Source organism: Podarcis liolepis (assembly GCF_965112155.1).
Source record: "Podarcis liolepis genome assembly, chromosome: 8".
NCBI classification, from domain to species: Eukaryota; Metazoa; Chordata; class Lepidosauria; order Squamata; family Lacertidae; genus Podarcis; species Podarcis liolepis.
In genome coordinates this window covers 11,078,321-11,096,301 of record NC_139560.1, presented here as the reverse complement: position 1 = coordinate 11,096,301, position 17,981 = coordinate 11,078,321, and the positions used below count along the sequence as shown (strand labels likewise).

Below are 17,981 nucleotides of genomic sequence, written 5' to 3'. Positions count from 1 at the left end.
CTGTTGCGAGTTCCTGCTTTACTGGTTGATGAATGTGGGAAATGTATGCTTGCGATCTGTTTTAGGGGTTGTTTTAAAATTGCCATGTATCCCACTAGGTGGAAGAATGGGTAGCAAAATAAATAAATAAAAATTTATTATTATTATTATTTTGGGAGAAAAGCAATGACAAACCTAGACAGCATCTTAAAAAGCAGAGACATCACCTTACCAACAAAGGTCTGTATAGTTAAAGCCATGGTTTTCCCAGTAGTGATGTATGAAAGTGAGAGCTGGACCAGAAAGAAGGCTGATCGATGAAGAATTGATGCTTTTGAATTATGGTGCTGGAGGAGACTCTTGAGAGTCCCATGGACTGCAAGAAGATCAAACCTCTCCATTCTGAAGGAAATCAGCCCTGAGTGCTCACTGGAAGGACAGATCGTGAAGCTGAGGCTCCAATACTCTGGCCACCTCATGAGAAGAGAAGACTCCCCAGAAAAGACCCTGATGTAGGGAAAGATGGAGGGCACAAGGAGAAGGGGATGACAGAGGATGAGATGGTTGGACAGTGTTCTTGAAGCTACCAGCACGAGTTTGACCAAACTGCAGGAGGCAGTGGAAGACAGGAGTGCCTGGCGTGCTCTGGCCCATGGGGTCACAAAGAGTCGGACACGACTAAACGACTAAACAATAACAACTATTATTATTATTATTATTATTATTATTATTATTATTATTATTTAAGAGTCTCATGCTCTACTGACTGAGATATTGTCCTAGGTTTTATTAAGGCGACTCCTTGCCGATGTCATACATCTGTGTCCCTATGGGGAGGGGACAAAGACAGGGTTGCCAACTCCTACCCCAATAGTAAAGAATAAGTCAAAAGGGGAAGGGGAGGAGAGAGATTTAAAACTTGCCAGCCCAATCAGTCTGACTTCCAGACCGAGAAAGGCACTCCGATAGATTCTAAAGCAGTCAGTCTGCAAACATATTGATAGCAAAACTGCGATAAAGTAGAAGTCAGCACAGATTTGGCAAGAATAAATCCTGCCAGACTAGTCTTATCTCTTTCTTTGATCAGGTTACTCACTTTGTGGATTGTAAGAATGCTGCGGGTGGAATTTATTTTGATTCCAGCAAAGCTTTTAACAAAATCCCCTGTGATATTTTTGTGAAGTGGCTAAAGGCAGGCTAGGTGATAAAACTGCAAGGTGGATTGCAGCTAGGGGAAAGGGTTGTAGGTTCAAGAAAGCACCTGCTCTGCATGCAAAAAAGGTCCCCAGATTCAGTCCTCAGCATCTCCTGGTAGGGCTGGGAATGATGCTTCTCGTCAGTGCAGACAAAAATGGACTGAAGTTACACAGCAGATTCCTATATTACTAATTCACAGCTGTTTGGAGCCCACACTCAAAGAGTGCTTTTCAATGGGCCATTCCCTTTGTAATGTAATGGTTAATGGTTTTAAAGTCTAGCCAAGGGTGCGTGTGTGTGTGTGTGTGTGTGTGTGTGTGTGTGGAAATGTTGCTTAGCAACCAGGCAGAGCAGCATGAGCTCCACTGAGGTAGCACATCTCTGATTGGCTGTTCAGTTCTGAGGGAGTTTTCTTCTGTATATTTGGTTGAATGTCTCTGTGTGATGTACAAGGCCCACAAAGAAAAGACCAAATCTCCCTGCTTATTTCTCTTCAAAGTATACACTGCTTGGTTCAGTCTCCTCAGTTAAGTGTTATCAAGATTTTTCTCTCTGGGCTGCAGCTGCATTAGTTAAGTGACTTTGCTAAAGCTTCTGAACTGAAGAGGATCATGATATAAGGATTGCAGCCTTACCTGGGAGTAAGTCCTTGGGGCTAAATGGAGCTTACTTTTGAGCATGCATGCACAGGAGTCTAACTGTGCAATCTTATAATATTCATTTACACTCAAAAGTTAAGTCCCACTGACTAAAATGAAGCTTAGCTCCAGGTATAAGTAGGAATAGGCTTGTAGCCATCAATGGTTTGGGGAACCGAAGAGGCTGAATTAAATTTAATATGCTGCTTTATAGGCAAAACTCTTCTTCTTCTTCTTTTAAGTGCAGCTGATCCCTGAAGTCAGTGCTGTGCAGTCTTATTCCAAAGTTCTTGGGCGTCTTATCTTTCTTCCAGGCACGAGCTGATCAGTCTCGCACAGATAGCTCCAAAATGAAATTGGAGGTGACACATATTTAATGGTTCTTCGCCCATTTTCTTTTCAAAGTTATTAATAGTTGAGGTTCTCCCTTTTAATTTTCTTCCACGCCAGAAGCAATTTTGAGGCAAGCAATGCCTGTGGCTTTGTTAAAAATGTGCGGTATCAAAGTACAATGGCAATAATAATAAAAATGTACGAATTGCCTTTCTGGGGTCACATCTAAAGGTCCCCATAAACCCAGCCCTCTGTTCCAAAGGGGGTGAAGTCAGATGCCTGCAAGAAAGGAATCGTAGTGGTGAAAACAGGCATCACCTTCCTTTTATTCAGCACTGAATACTTCATTTCATCAATAGAATCATAGAATCATAGAATCATAGAATCATAGAGTTGGAAGAGACCACAAGGGCCACCGAGTCCAACCCCCTGCCAAGCAGGAAACACCATCAGAGCACTCCTGACATATGGTTGCCAGGCCTCTGCTTAAAGACCTCCAAAGTAGGAGACTCCACCACACTCCTTGGCAGCAAATTCCACTGTCAAACAGCTCTTACTGTCAGGAAGTTCTTCCTAATGTTTAGGTGGAATCTTCTTTCTTGTAGTTTGGATCCATTGCTCCGTGTCCGCTTCTCTGGAGCAGCAGAAAACAACCTTTCTCCCTCCTCTATGTGACATCCTTTTATATATTTGAACATGGCTATCATATCACCCCTTAACCTCCTCTTCTCCAGGCTAAACATGCCCAGCTCCCTTAGCCGTTCCTCATAAGGCATCGTTTCCAGGCCTTTGACCATTTTGGTTGCCCTCCTCTGGACACGTTCCAGTTTGTCAGTGTCCTTCTTGAATTGTGGTGCCCAGAACTGGACACAGTACTCCAGGTGAGGTCTGACCAGAGCAGAATACAGTGGCACTATTACTTCCCTTGATCTAGATGCTATACTCCTACTGATGCAGCCCAGAATTGCATTGGCTTTTTTAGCTGCCGCGTCACACTGTTGGCTCATGTCAAGTTTGTGGTCAACCAAGACTCCTATCAAAGCAACACCACAATGAGACTTATCGCCCGTGAATTTTCCTAATCCAACTTTCTCTAATAATGTCATTGGGAGTTGCTAGGACATAATTTGATGCCCTACCGCCACATGCCTATATTTCTAGTTATTAATTTATCAATTTAGAAGAAGAAGAAGAAGAGTTTGGATTTGATATCCTGCCTTTCACTCCCCTTCAGGAGTCTCAAAGCGGCTAACATTCTCCTTTCCCTTCCTCCCCCACAACAAACACTCTGTGAGGTGAGTGGGGCTGAGAGACTTCACAGAAGTGTGACTGGCCCAAGGTCACTCAGCAGCTGCATGTGGAGGAGCGGAGATGCGAACCCGGTTCCCCAGATTACGAGTCTACCGCTCTTAACCACTACACCACACTGGCTCTCAGTGGCTCTGATAGCCCAGCTTTTCCATTTTTAAAAAAGGGTCAGGGCAGCTTACAAAAAAATAAATAAACCACACAGTCCCACCCTTGGAATGTCCCTTTTGGGGGACTTACACCAGCCTCAGCTCAAACAGTTGTACCCTGGCTAAGCCAGGATAGGCAAGTGTGGCGATCACACAGGGTCCCCCGGGCATTTAACTGTCTATTGATCCTTGTGCCACCACTGTGCTCACTTAATGACAGGCTGTTTTGCACTGTTTTGACATTTGTTTTACATTGAAATGAATGCAAGTTATGTAAATTATGTAACTTATAACTTATTAGTGGACTTAGTATAAGGTGGAAACCAAGAATCAATGCTGGTTGTGATTAATGGAGGTCAGAATGGAAATCGCTTCCTTTCGACATCGCTCCCTCCAGATGACCTTTTCTTGAGCATTTGTCCTGATTTGCTTGCTCACACAGAGGTCTGGTCTTTACTAAGCATCTATTCTGATTTGTTATATATGACAATGAGCATTCATCATGATTTGCTTGAGGGGTGTGTACATGTCTTCCCATTAATGATTCAGGACTAAGGTGATCAAGGGTCTGGAAACCAAGCCTTACGAGGAGCGATTGAGGGAGGTGAGTATGTTTAGCCTGGAAGAAAAGAAACCGAGAGGGAGCTATGAAAGCCTTTGTGGCGATCACACGGGGTCCCCGGATGTTTAATGGTCTATTGATCCCTGTGCCACCACTGTGCTCACTTCCCCGCTGCCACCAACCCATTACTCTCGGGTAAAACACTGAGTCCAGACAGTTGTTAAGAGTGAACCAAATAAACAAGTTTATTTTATAACCATTAACAAGTTTATGGTTGCTCAGATAATATTCCTGTCAGTTTCTTAACTTTAGTTAAGAAAGTTTGCTGCCAAGGAGTGTGGTGGAGTCTCCTTCTTTGGAGGTCTTTAAGCAGAGGCTTGACAACCATATGTCAGGAGTGCTCTGATGGTGTTTCCTGCTTGGCAGGGGGTTGGACTCCATGGCCCTTGTGATCTCTTCCAACTCTTCTATGATTCTATGATTCTAGTTTCTTTACCAGACTATACCTTCCTAATACCTTCTGACTGATTATATCAACTGTTTGACTGGCTCCTCTTAACAAATTCTCCCACTCTCTCACATCAGACTAGCCCAACCCACAGACTTTTCCTCTCTGTCTCTTCTCTAACTCCAGACTGACTTCTCAACCACCCTAACTCTAACTCCTCCCCTTGGGTTCCCATTGGTTAGTCATTTTACAATTAGTTAACCCTTTCCTTATGAACCCAGTATGATGTCACACACCTAGGAGGGCAAATGTCACAGCAAGTTCTGCCGGCTTATTTTCAACTAAGCCAGGGTTGGAGAGTTAACCCTGGCTGAGCCATTCTTCAGAGCGCAGCTCCTTCCCCAGGGTCCGGAAGGTCAGACTCCAAGGAAGGGAATATATACTAATAAATCTGTATTCAACGGATGAAAATATGATGTTTGACGTGATTGAGACTCCTGGGCTCGGGGACAGAGAATTATAAAGCGTCAAAATCGAGATGTGGAAAATACGGAAACAACAAGGAGAGGCAGGACTGAGATGGGGAGATATGCTTCAGAGATCTAGACCGTGGGGAGCTCTGAAAAATTAATAATTATAATTTGGACTATAATTTGGTCTTTTTTATTTTGATTGGAGTATTATGATTGGATATATTAAATGGATGTTTTTTATTGGAAAATCAATAAAAATGATTTTTTTAAAAAGACTCCAAGGAAGCTCACCCCATTGCGGGGATTCGAACCACCAACCTTCTGATCGGCAAGTCCTAGGCTCTGTGGTTTAACCCACAGCACCACCCGCATCCCTCCAAACTGTAATAGTGCACTAGTAAACACTTTATAATGCACTAGTAAACACTTTATTTTTTCCAAACGTATATTTAAGCAAGAGGAAACAATGTCCCTCCTGGCTTTTAAATTGACCAGAAGACAGGCAGTTGCAGGGTAAATTAATGTGGCATACAAGAGACACAGTAGCAGGAAAACAAAAAACCTGCCATGCACTCTGGACTTAGCCACAACTCCATTTACCCTGCTGATTTCCCCAGGAAAACCCATGGTTTAGCACTGAATCAGGACAAACAGCAATTGACTTTTCCACGGATCGCTGTTTGTTCCAATGGAGTGCTAAGGAGGGGGCTTCCCAGTGGCAAATGGCAGGACAAAGGCAGACCTGCTCAGACCCACACCTAGAAACATGGGACAAGCAGAAAATCACTTGGATCCAGGCATTCTAGGCCCAGGAGAAGCAGAAATGTGCATGAGCCCAGAGTCAGGCCATGGGCTCATTTAGCTCCATATTGTCTACACAATATGGCAGCAGCTCTTTAAATTTTCACACAGCAGACATTCCCAGTCCTTCTTGAAGGTACCAAGTATTGAACCTGCGACTTTCTGCCTCCAAAGCTCCACCACTGACCTACAGCCCTCGCCCAAATTACTCGAAAATAATAAGGTAGGGCAGCCTTTGATATGAGAACAGGAGTATTGCAAGGTTTCCTCCTAGGACCCATGTACCTATGGCACTGCCTCTCCTGGTATGCCCTGCAGAGGACCTTAAGGTCCACAAATGACAATATTTTTGAGGTCCCAAGTCACAAGGTGGTTAGATGGGTCTCAACTAGGGCCAGGGCCTTTTCAGTACTGGCCCCGACTTGGTGGAGCGCTCTGTCACAAGAGACTAGGGCCCTGCGGGACTTGGCATCTTTCCTCAGGGCCTGCAAGACAGAGCTGTTCCGCCTGGCCTTTGGTTTGGACTCAGTCTGCCCCTTATGTTTCCCTCCCCTTATGGTTTTGACCTATGGGCTACTTTTAAAATGAGGCTGCATTTTAAATTGCATTTTAACCTGTATTTTAAATTGGTGGGTTTTTTTCCTATTATGATTTTACTGTAATTTTACTGGTGTTAGCCGCCCTGAGCCCAGCTCTGGCCAGGGAGGGTGAGGTATAAATAAAACTATATTATTATTATTATTATTATTATTATTATTATTATTATTATTATTATCATCATTTGCAAAATGTTGGGCAGCAGGTGAGTATGTTTCCTGCAGAAAACAGCAAGGCCTCAGGAACCCACACAGCTTACACACAAGCACACACTGGGGTCCTAGATTGTGTTATCCCTGCAGATGTCACATCCAGCTTTCTGAATACATGGTTTCTCTCTAACACACACACACACACACACACATAAACAACCACACACAGAGAGAAGGGGGATACTCTGGCTACTGCTCCAGCTCGCAGCAAAGATTTAATAGCAGAAAGTTTGTGGTTGAGATCCCAAATTGCTGAGGCTTCATTACTCTTACACAGCACGCTGCCGAATATTTATTAGCGCAACATGAAGTATTAGCATCAATAATTAAAACCAAACTAAATAAACCAAGCAGAAAGGGCCTTTGCTAATGCAGCAACAATGCGCAGGGCAAAGCGGAGACCAGGATGGAAGCATGGGCAGAGTTCCACCAGGGTTGCACCAAGGCACCAGGTTAGCACAGAAGCCCACAGGGAATCCATCTCTCGGATTTTGCCAGGCAGTTTCCATATGCTTTCAAACTCATCTTCAGAGACCTTGATAGCTAGGAACTTGCCATTTTCAAAACAACAACAACCTGGAAACAGATTTTTTCAGGGCGGCAAATCTCGTGTCGAGTTCTGCACTTGTGCAACGGAACTGCAGAAAAGATAGAGATACATTTGCCTTTTCCAAAAGCGTCAGGGCTGGCTGGGAAGACGAGAAATGGAGAAACAACCACGTCTCTTAATTGTCTGTTGCATGGATGAGTCACCTTTGCCGTTCAAAACCGGCTCTCGTTTTTATTCATTCCGCTTTGGCTTCTACAGGCCGGTTCCTTTTCCTTCTCCCATCCCAGTGCCTGATCCTTTCGACCTCAAGCAGCAGAGATCCCGCTTTCCTCCTTTTTGAGGCCAGATCAAGAGAAACAGCCAGTTGCAACACACCCCTGGTTAACCCACCGCTGGCTTGTTATGACAAGATGCCAAAGTGATGTGTTATCTCCGAGTGTAAAACAGAAGAGCGAAAAGGAGGCATGCCTCCAAAAGCACCGTGGAATATGAACATCATTTCAGATGGGGAGAGCAGGAAGCTGCCAATAACCCTGTACCAATAACTATCGCGCCCACCTGTGCACAGGAATGGCTTGTGGGCAGAGGCATCCCCGCTCAGGACCAGTGTTAGAAATTAGCCAGGAGTCAGGCACAATTTGCGTCTGACTTGGGTCCATTTGCAACCACGTGGAGATCTCTGGATGCCAGGTTGCCGACTGGGGAAAGCAAAATGTCGCTTAAAAATATTTCCCTTGGTGTTTGGATTTGTTTTATACTGGATTGTTATACAGTGGTACCTCGGGTTACATACGCTTCAGGTTACATACCCTTCAGGTTACAGACTCTGAGGTTTCCAGGAAAGTAAGGGATATTAAGGTAATGAAGAGCAGGTCCCAAATCTGCTGGCTTTCCTAGAAACTTAGGAAGCTGCCTTATAGGAAGTCAGATCCACTAGTCCAACTAGCTTGCCAGGGTCTCAGATAAGGGGTGTTCCCAGCCCTACTTGAACCCGAAACCTTCTGCATGCAAACCAGATGCTCATCTGCTGAGCTATCGCTCTTCCACATCTGTCTCTCTCCCTCCCCACCATTTTTGGAGTGCAAGACAGAAAAGTCTTCCTGCATGCACTGCAATGTTTGGGATTCATGGTCGCAAGATTTGGTGATGGTCACCCAGGGGCCACCCAGGCTTTTAAATCCAGGGCCTTTTCAGCACTGGCCCCAACACGGTGGAATGCTCTGTCACAAGAGACTAGGACGCTGCAGGACTTGACATCTTTCCATAGGGCCTGCAAGACAGAGCTGTTCCACCACGCCTTTGGTTTGGACTCGGTCTGACCCTTATGTTTCCCTCTCCTTATGGTCTTGATTTATCGGCTATTTTAAAATGAGGCTGCATTTTAAATTGCTTTTTAACTTGTATTTTAAATTGGTCCCCCCCCCCTTTCCCCCCTATTATGTTTTTACTGTGATTTTATTGGTGTTAGCCGCCCTGAGCCCAGCTCTGGCCAGGGAGGGTGGGGTATAAATAAAATTTATTATCATTATTATTATTATTATTACTATTATTAAAGTGGATTAGACAAAATTCAAGGAAGATGCACCTGCTGATGGCAATTAATAATCTGCAATGTTTGCACAGCGCTTTTAAGCATTCAAAGGGTTTCACGTACATTATCTGCTCGTGATCCCTACAGTCTGGATAGCTCAGTTGGTTAGAGCATGGTGCTGATAATGCCAAGGTTGCAGGTTCGATCCCTGTATGGGGCAGATGCCTATTCCTGCCTTGCAGGGGGTTGGACTAGATGATCCTTGGTGTCCCTTCCAACTCAATGAATCGATGATATTAGAACAAGCCTATAAGGCAAGTCAGTCTTACTGCTCCTTCACATAGTGCAGATGGAGAGACTGGGGCAGAAGGCAAGCACCTTGCCTAAAGCTACATAGTGAGTTTGTGGCAGGGGCAGGATTCGAACTGGGAGCTCCCTGACTCACAGCTCAGTCTCTTAGCCAACAAGCCACACAGACAAAGATACTTTACTTAGTGAAGTTCTGTCTGACGCCTTCCCTTCCCCAGGGCTACAACTGTTTTGCACAAGGATACAGCAGCTCGTGCTTTCAAAGGATCTCCTGGGCGCTGTGGCTTTCCAGTCGCCAAGACCACGTTAAAAACTAGGCTGTGGGACATAGATCGCCAGGAACTAATCTCAGCTGTGGAAAAAACATGTTCCCCTCTTTATTTTCGACTCCCTTGGGTGCAGGAATTTAATAGAAGAAGAAGAAGAGTTTGGATTTGATATCCCGCCTTTCACTCCCCTTCAGGAGTCTCAAAGCGGCTAACATTCTCCTTTCCCTTCCTCCCCCACAACAAACACTCTGTGAGGTGAGTGGGGCTGAGAGACTTCAGAGAGAAGTGTGACTGGCCCAAGGTCACCCAGCAGCTGCATGTGGAGGAGCGGGGAAGTGAACCCGGTTTCCCAGATTACGTGACTACCGCTCTTAACCACTACACCACACTGGCTCTCAATCTTAATTATTTACCATTTTCGTTTAATCCGCAAGAAAGAAGGGTCTTTTCGCTGGCTAAGTTCAATTCTAATCCTTCTAACCTTTTTGGGGGTAGGTTTGTGGGTTTGGCAGAAGGAGATAGGATCTGCCCATGTGATGCCCACCTGGTGGAAACTCCAGCTCACATGGCCCTTAAATGTAAAAGGTATGATGATCTCTGCCAACAATTTCTAGACCATCTATGTATTCCAACATGGAGACCAGAGACCGAGGTTATGCACTTCTTATTACAGGGGAGAGACCAGGAGCTCACCAAGACAGTAGCTAAGTTCCTCTATTTGATTTTTTTGTCGCCGAAGTATGCTACAGGATCCTGCCCTTGCTGGAAACCCACAGAGATGAGGCGGATTACTCGCCTCTTTTGCCCTTTGGCGGGTGACTGTACCATTGGGGTGGCGACGAGATCGCACTGGCCTATCTATTCTGAATGTATACTGAATGTTCTTATGGGATGCCAATAAAGGTTACTTGACTTGAACAAGCCACACCAGCTCTCCATTGAGAGCTGCTAGTTAAGAAGGACAACCCATGTTCAGAGGCACGGTAACTCTGAATAGGAGGAAGCTGCTTTATCCAGAGTCAGATCATTGGACGATTTAGTGCAGTACTGCTTCCACAGACTAGCACCAGCTCTCTGGGATTTCAGGCATGGGTCTCTCGCATCCCTACCAGGGGATCCCAGGAATTGAACCCAAGAACTTCTGAATGCAAATCGGATGCTCTACCACTGAGCCACGCAGCGTCTGAGGTCTAACGGGGAGGGCTGTTGATTTCATGCCCTGCTTTGTAGGCATTGGGCTCTTAGAAACACCAATGCTCTGTTGCTCCAAAGGGCAAGGCTAGAGAAGCAATGGATGGAAACTGCAAGTAATGAGGTCTTGGCTAAGCATTAGCCAAACCCTCCGAAGAACAGTTGGACAGAGGCACAGAAACAGCCTCAGAAAGTGGCAGGGCTCTGCTGCTGGAGATATTTAAGCAAAGCATCTTGCATTGTGGCTCCTGCATTAAGCATGGGGTTGGTCTAGGGACACAGGTGGTGCTTTGGGTTAAACCACAGAGCCTTGGACTTGCCGATCAGAAGGTCGGCGGTTCAAATCCCCATGACGGGGTGAGCTCCCATTGCTTGGTCCCTCCTCCTACCAACCTAGCAGTTCGAAAGCACGTCAAAGTGCAAGTAGATAAATAGGAACTGCTCCGGTGGAAAGGTAAACGGCGTTTCCGTGCGCTGCTCTGGTTCACCAGAAGCGGCTTTGTCATGCTGGCCACATGACCCGGAAGCTGTACGCCGGCTCCCTTGGCCAATAAAGTGAGATGAGCGCCGCAACCCCAGAGTCGGCCACGACTGGACTTAATGGTCACGGGTCCTTTTACCTTTACCTGGTCTAGATGACTTATTGGGGTCTCTTAGAACTCCATACATTATACAGTCCTGTGGCTAGATGGACTGATCCAGCAATACAGTTCTTAACATTTTCTTCTGCTTTTTTTAATATTTCAAATTATTCTTTTCCACTACCCGGCACTACTGTCCACAAGTGTGCAATATAAAACATAAAAGGAATACTATCTATCTATCTATCTATCTATCTATCATCTATGTAAAACTAAGTCCTACTGAGAGCAGACCCGCTAAAATCAACAGAAGTAACTCATGCCCATTAATTCCAGTGGGTTTACTCTGAGCTACAGCTCACAGAACATGTTAAAGATTAAAAAGCATTTACGTAAAACGGGTTTTAAAAGATTCCATTAAACATAAAACTTGCGTATCCCCAGCCATGAAGTGTTGCCAAAATAAGGAAGTACATCATTGCCTTCAGTAATAAATATTCAAGCTGAGACATAGACAAATGGCAAGAGAATTTTAGCCATGGTGAGTATGAAGTAAGTATTAGCAAAATATAACACACTAAGTATTCCTGGGGGGAAGGGATAGCATAGTGGGTCCTACATGCAAGACAGAACTGCAAGGGGTTTCTTTATATCCAAGGCTATTCATCGGTTGCATGAATCTATTTTAAAAAACTTTTCATCAACTAACGAAAGACGCTGATTAATCAGGCAGCCGAACTTTCTGTAGACTGTAAGCACTCAAAAACTGCAGATGCGAAGCACCACCCTATTAGTTTTTATTACTTTTTTATCCCACCTGAATGGTGGCAAAGAACAAAACTACTGCAAAAAAATCAAGAATATTTAGCAACAGTCACATATCCTCATGGCTAATAATTTCAAGATTACCAGAAACTGCCTCTTTCAGCCACCAAATGCCTGGGCGAAGAGAAATGGGGTTTTTTTTAGATCCCTCCCAAATGTTAATAATGAGGAGACTGACACACCTCAACAGGGAGGGCATTTCACAAACAGGTAGACACCACCGAGGAGGCCCTGCTATGAGTCAGTGAGGAGAGAGACTCCATCAGGCAAGGCCTCCTTCCACCTGCCTTGCTCCACCCTCTAGTCTCTGCTTCTCAGTTTGTATATTATTGTTTTATGTACTGTGGCTTGCCATTGTTTTATTGATTATAGCTTAGAAATTATTTATTGTAACTGTTGAGTGGATTTCTGTTTAACTTTTATGTGTGGATATTATTTTATACTACTCTAATTGCTGAATGTTACTTTTTGACGTAGGTTGCTTATTTTAAAGTTTTGTTTTATTATGACGTTTTTGTATTGCATTAGATCCTTATAAGGTGTACATTTTTTGTTTCTTCAGCTTGTGAACTGCCTTGACTATTGTAAGATAGAAAAACGGTATACAAATAAAAAAATGACAATGACGCCCAACCAAACAGCACCACAAACAGGGCTGCCCTTCTGATCATATGGCCCAAGATGGTTGGTCCTGGTGGAGTCAGCTATGTGGCTACCGGAGTCTTGGCACACTAGTACGACCACCTTGAATTGTAACACCTTTGAATCACAGAATTGAAGAGCAGGGTTATCTGGTCCAACCCCCTGGAAATCAAGGAATTACAGCTAAGGAATCCCTGACAGATGACCACCCAACCTCTGGCTAAAGGCCTCCAACGATGGAGAGTCCACCATATCTTCCACTGTCCAGGTCCAACCCCCTGGAAATCAAGGAATCACAGCTAAGGAATCCCTGACAGATGACCACCCAACCTCTGGCTAAAGGCCTCCAACGATGGAGAGTCCACCATATCTTCCACTGTCCAGGTCCAACCCCCTGGAAATCAAGGAATCACAGCTAAGGAATCCCTGACAGATGACCACCCAACCTCTGGCTAAAGGCCTCCAACGATGGAGAGTCCACCATATCTTCCACTGTCCAGGCCCAACCCCCTGGAAATCAAGGAATCACAGCTAAGGAATCCCTGACAGATGACCACCCAACCTCTGGCTAAAGGCCTCCAACGATGGAGAGTCCACCATATCTTCCACTGTCCAGGCCCAACCCCCTGGAAATCAAGGAATCACAGCTAAGGAATCCCTGACAGATGACCACCCAAACTTTGGCTAAAGACCTCCAACGATGGAGAGTCCACCATATCTTCCACTGCTGAACAGCTCTCGCCATCAGAAAGTTTCAGTGGGAATCTCCTTCCTTGTAATTTGAATCCATTGGTTCAGGTCCTACCCTCCAAAGCAGCAGCAGAAAACAAGCTTGCTCCATCTTCCATGAGAGCCTTTGCTCTCAAGTCTCCTCTTCTCCAGAATAAACACACCCAACTCCCTCAACCGCTCCTTCTAAGGCTTGGTTTCCAGACTCTTGGTCCTCTTAAAAGAGGCAATCTCCCTTCTCCCTCAAGCAGCAAGGAACGTCCCATAGGATCACAGAATTCTAGAGTTGGAAGGTCAAGTTCAAGACAGGACCTCTTTTTAGGCATGTTGGCTATGACATTTGCAGCACCATCAAAAAACAAAATAGGCCTTTTGTTTCAAAACTATTTGTTTCACTCGCATACACAGGCAAGCAAATTCAGCCAGCCAACCAACCAATATTTAAATGATTGACTGATTGATTTTAATTGCGTGCCAGCCCTAATTTATATATCCTGCTGTTCCTTGGGGGGTCAGTTTTATGCAGTTTCTGCCACGAGAGCTTGGAGCAGAATCACAGAATTGTAGAGTCGGAAGAGACCATGAAGATCATGGAGTCCAGGCTTTCCCAAACTTGGGTCTCCAGTTGTTTTTGCACTACAGTTCCCATTATCCCTGAGCACTGGTCCTTCTAGCTAGTGATGATGGGAGCTGTAGTCCAAAAACAGCTGGAGATCTAAGTTTGGGAAAGTCCTTCCCCCTGCAATGCAAGAATCTTTAGCCCAAGGTGGACCTCAAACCCATGCTTTTTAGAGTCTCATTCTCTACCAACCAAGCTGCCCCTCAGAGTACTGTGTGCACGATCACCTTGCATCACCTCACAACCAGAGGTGTAGGAAGGTCAGGTGGTACCCGGTGCAGAAAATTTCTTGTCAACCCTCCCCACACACACACACATTAATTTTTTTTGTGTAGGGTTTTACTCCTTAGCAGTTTCTTCTCCCAGAGATGTCCCACATGACAGCTATAAACCGCTTTTATGGTGTAGCTATTAATATCATCATCACCATCATCTCACCATGCCTCCAAGGACCTAAGAGTGAGTCTCCTTCCCTTTGTATCCTTACAACAACCCTGTGAGGCAGACTTGACTGTGAGATACCAACTGGTCTAAGATCGACAAGGGTTCTTGGTTACCCACCCAGGATTCGAACCCACACCTTCTCAGCTTTAAGTCCAACACTGCAACCACTGCACTGGTCTGACATCTGTAAAAAAAATACATATGGTTTCTCTGCACAGGCCCTGCACTGTTCCATAGCCGTAGTTGTTGCTCAGTCATTTAGTCGTGTCCAACTATTCGTGACTATTCAATTTACTGGTTTTACGCAGGAAAGCCACACTAAATGTACCCATACTAAAAGTGAGACATAGTTGTCATCCTTCCATTTGCCCTTTTTGCATTTTTGGTTTATTTATTTCACAAAAGCCCATGCCACAATAAGCCATTTAAAGAACATCCTTCCCCAAGAATCCTGGGAGCTGTAGTTTGGCTCCTCCCAGAGCTATGATTTCCAGCACCCATAACAAACTACAGTTCCCAGAGTTCTTTGGGAAATCCATGGTGTGGGTGTGGCCCCAGTCACTAAAGATGCCATTCGGCTGCTAGGGGATATTCCAGCTTTTATATTGTGGAATACAGTTGGTGTGTGACCCTTCCATTTCACCCATGTCCTTGGTATAAGTCTGTTTCTTGCAAAGTTCTCCACACTGCAAAACGTTGAGTTGTTAGTAATGCACAGAAACCTTATTGATCACTGTCAATTAATTCGATATTTAAATAAAAGTATGGTGGGTTATCAGTTTGCCACGATTCATAATAGAGACCCTCCATGCCCAATGGAAGTATACCTGCAAGCAGCAGGTGCAGACAGTAACCACCTTCACACCCAGTTTGTGGATGTGGTGCAGCTGACCAGCGCTGAAAAGAAAATCCAGTATTAAGTGGACTCTTGGTCCGATGCGCTAAAAGTGTTGTGTCCTTGTCATTTTAATTTCTCGCCAATCTTGCTTTTCCTTAAAAACAGAAAAAACGCTTATTCATCTCCATATTTAATTGCAGAGGTGTGTTTCAGGGGCATCTCATTTTTTTAAAAACGGATAAACCTTTTCACAACCCATCTGGAGAAGCATCTTTGAAGCACTACGTGCCTTTTTACAAACTCCCCAGAGAACATCATATCGCCCCCCCCCAAAAAAAAAGAACACAAGTGTTGCTCCCGGAGAAACACACACAGAGACCCAAACAACCGCCTGCAATTCTTTTTGTTGACAACAAGTTTCCATGAGGCTGTTGCCTAGACTAGAATGATAAAGCACCACAGCCAGATCATCAAACATTCCTGTTTCTATGGCAAATTCCCCACAACACCTTGAGCGCTTTCGACTTTCAGGAAAACATGTTCTCTTCCATGTGACCAAGATAACATTACGTTATCACAGCCCTCACATCTTCAGGCGTTGCATCTCTCGAGGGCTCAGCCCCCCCCCTTTTTTTTTTTTACAGGAAGAAAATAAAGCCATGCTTTCTATCTTTGCAACGAGATTCCATCCAACATCGTGGAAGCTTTTACCTTGCAGGAAAAGAACCCAGCCGATCACCTAGTGTCACAATTTAACTCCGTTATCAAAACGCACACTAGCTATTGATAGCGATCAGCCCACCTCAGAAAGCAAATGCTTATCACGCGTTTCCCCAACAACCCAGAATTCATATGCTTTTTTTCCTGTGCCCACAGCCCACAATCACTAATCCAGATTTATTTACCAGCGTGTTTTTCTGCCCTTACAAACCACCACGGTTTCTTGCAAAGAGCCCTTTTGGGTAAAAGAGGCACGTGAATGAGAAGCATCTCTGAGCGTTACATGCGTGCCACGAGCCTTCCCAAAGGCTGATTCACACATTACATTCAGCACAAAACGCAAAACACCACCGAGGTGGATTTGCAGACACGTGCATCTTACTGGGAGCCCGGGATCAAGTGCAACTCCCGGCTGGGTTGTCTGCACATCCCTTTGCAGCAGCAAACCCGCGTGTGCTGCCCCATAACGTGGGAAACGGCCCTAAAGCTGCGCTCTCCGTTCCAGGATCTGTGTCTGCAGCTTGCTAGAACCCAACCTGAAACATTGCTGTTGTTGGCATCGTGGCATCGGCCCACCAAATGACACCCCCCTCCTAATATCCATCCCACTGAGGAATGCCAACCCATATGGACATGTTTCCCCACCCCTGGTCCCATCCAAACCCACCTACCCCCCGAACATTTTATCCTGGCCCATCGCGCAAACAATCCATCAACCGCGCGCCCAGGTGTCCTGGGGTGCCAGCAGCGACTCACACGAAGGCGTGATAGAGCAGCGCCCAGCCCCTCGGCCTCTCCAGGGCGTCGTAGATCAAAGTTTGCATCCGCCTGTATTTCACGTTGTTCCTCTTGACGGGTCGGCTCAGCGGCGTCTTGGCCAGCAGCCCAATCCCTTGCGCGGACCTCTTGCCGCCGTCTTCCTTGCCCGCCCCTTCCAGCAGGAGGGTCCCATCTTTGTCCGCCCCGGCGCCCAGAGCCAGAGCGCCCTGCTCCAGGTCCCCAGCGGCCAGCCCCACTTTCTTCTCGTCCCCGACGTGGCCGCCGCTGCCACCACCATCAGCCCCTGGAGGTGGTAGCGGCGGCGATGCTCCTGCTGCTGCCGCCGCCGCCGCCGCCTTCCTGGATTTTAGTCCCATCTTCCTCTCCTCCTCCTCCTTCTTCTTCTGCCCTGGTCCTCAGAGGTGAGCAAGGGGTGCGCAGGAACAGCAGCCGCGGGGAGCCAAAGGCCATGGTCTGCGCCCACCCTCCGATTTTCTGGGGGGGAGGGAGAGGCGAGGGCTCCCCCCTCCCCAGCAGGGCAGGGCAAGGGAGGAGAGAGAGGGGGGAGAGCTGGAGAAGGAAAGGAAGGGCGAGGGAATCACATCCTCCGTCAGGTCATCGCCTCCCCAGGGGAGATGGGCATCAGCTCCGCGGGCACCGAGGTGGCATCAGCGGCGAGGATGCTTCGGAGGAATAGGAGGAGGAGGAGAAGGAGGAAGAGAGAGGAAGCTGGCAGCGGCAACAACACCTGGTCCAGCCGGGCAGGGGCGAGCAGCTCATCGCAGGGTTTATTTCCCAGCCCGACGCATGAGAGCCCCGGCGCAGCCCCCCGACCCTCCTCGCGCGCTCCAGCTTCCGATGCCAGCCAGGGAGCGAGTTTTCTCTCTCCTCTCTCTCTCTCCGCCCAGCCCTGCCCAACCTCACCGTAGGGCGTGGTCCATTGTAGAGATGGGAAGCCAGCAAATCGCAGCAGCGCCTCAACCGGCTCCTCCTTCTCTTCTTTCTCCTCCTCCTCCTCCTCTTCCTCCTGCCCAGTTTGGCGAGCGCCCGGCGCGTAATTGCGCACGGAGCGGCGGCGAGAAAGGAGGCTGGCGCGCGCTCTCCACCCGCCACCTTTTATGATCGCGATTGCCGATGGGTGCAAAAATATAAAATAAAGGGAGAGGTGGGTGGGTGTGAATCCCCCAGAACCAGGCGCGAGGGATTGCCCCTCTCTCCGGTAGAGGCAGTAGCGGCGATCGCGCCGCCAAGCTGTCTGTTTTCGTGGCGCTCTCTTT

At 46.5% G+C, this 17,981-nt stretch overlaps 1 protein-coding gene across 2 annotated transcripts in view; it reads right to left on the bottom strand.

Annotated features, from left to right (window-relative positions):
- The window catches only part of KCNQ3 (potassium voltage-gated channel subfamily Q member 3), a 162,009-nt gene extending 144,243 nt beyond the window's left edge, over positions 1 to 17,766 (bottom strand). Inside the window, exon 1 of one of the 2 annotated variants that reach the window (XM_083516632.1) lies at positions 16,702 to 17,766. In XM_083516632.1, the coding sequence (XP_083372758.1) occupies positions 16,702 to 17,081 (380 nt within the window). In that variant the 5' untranslated portion in view covers positions 17,082 to 17,766. The remainder of the gene's footprint in view (positions 1 to 16,701) is intronic. The other variant, XM_083516633.1, reaches the window with a different exon arrangement.
- Positions 17,767 to 17,981: the final 215 nt, after the last annotated feature.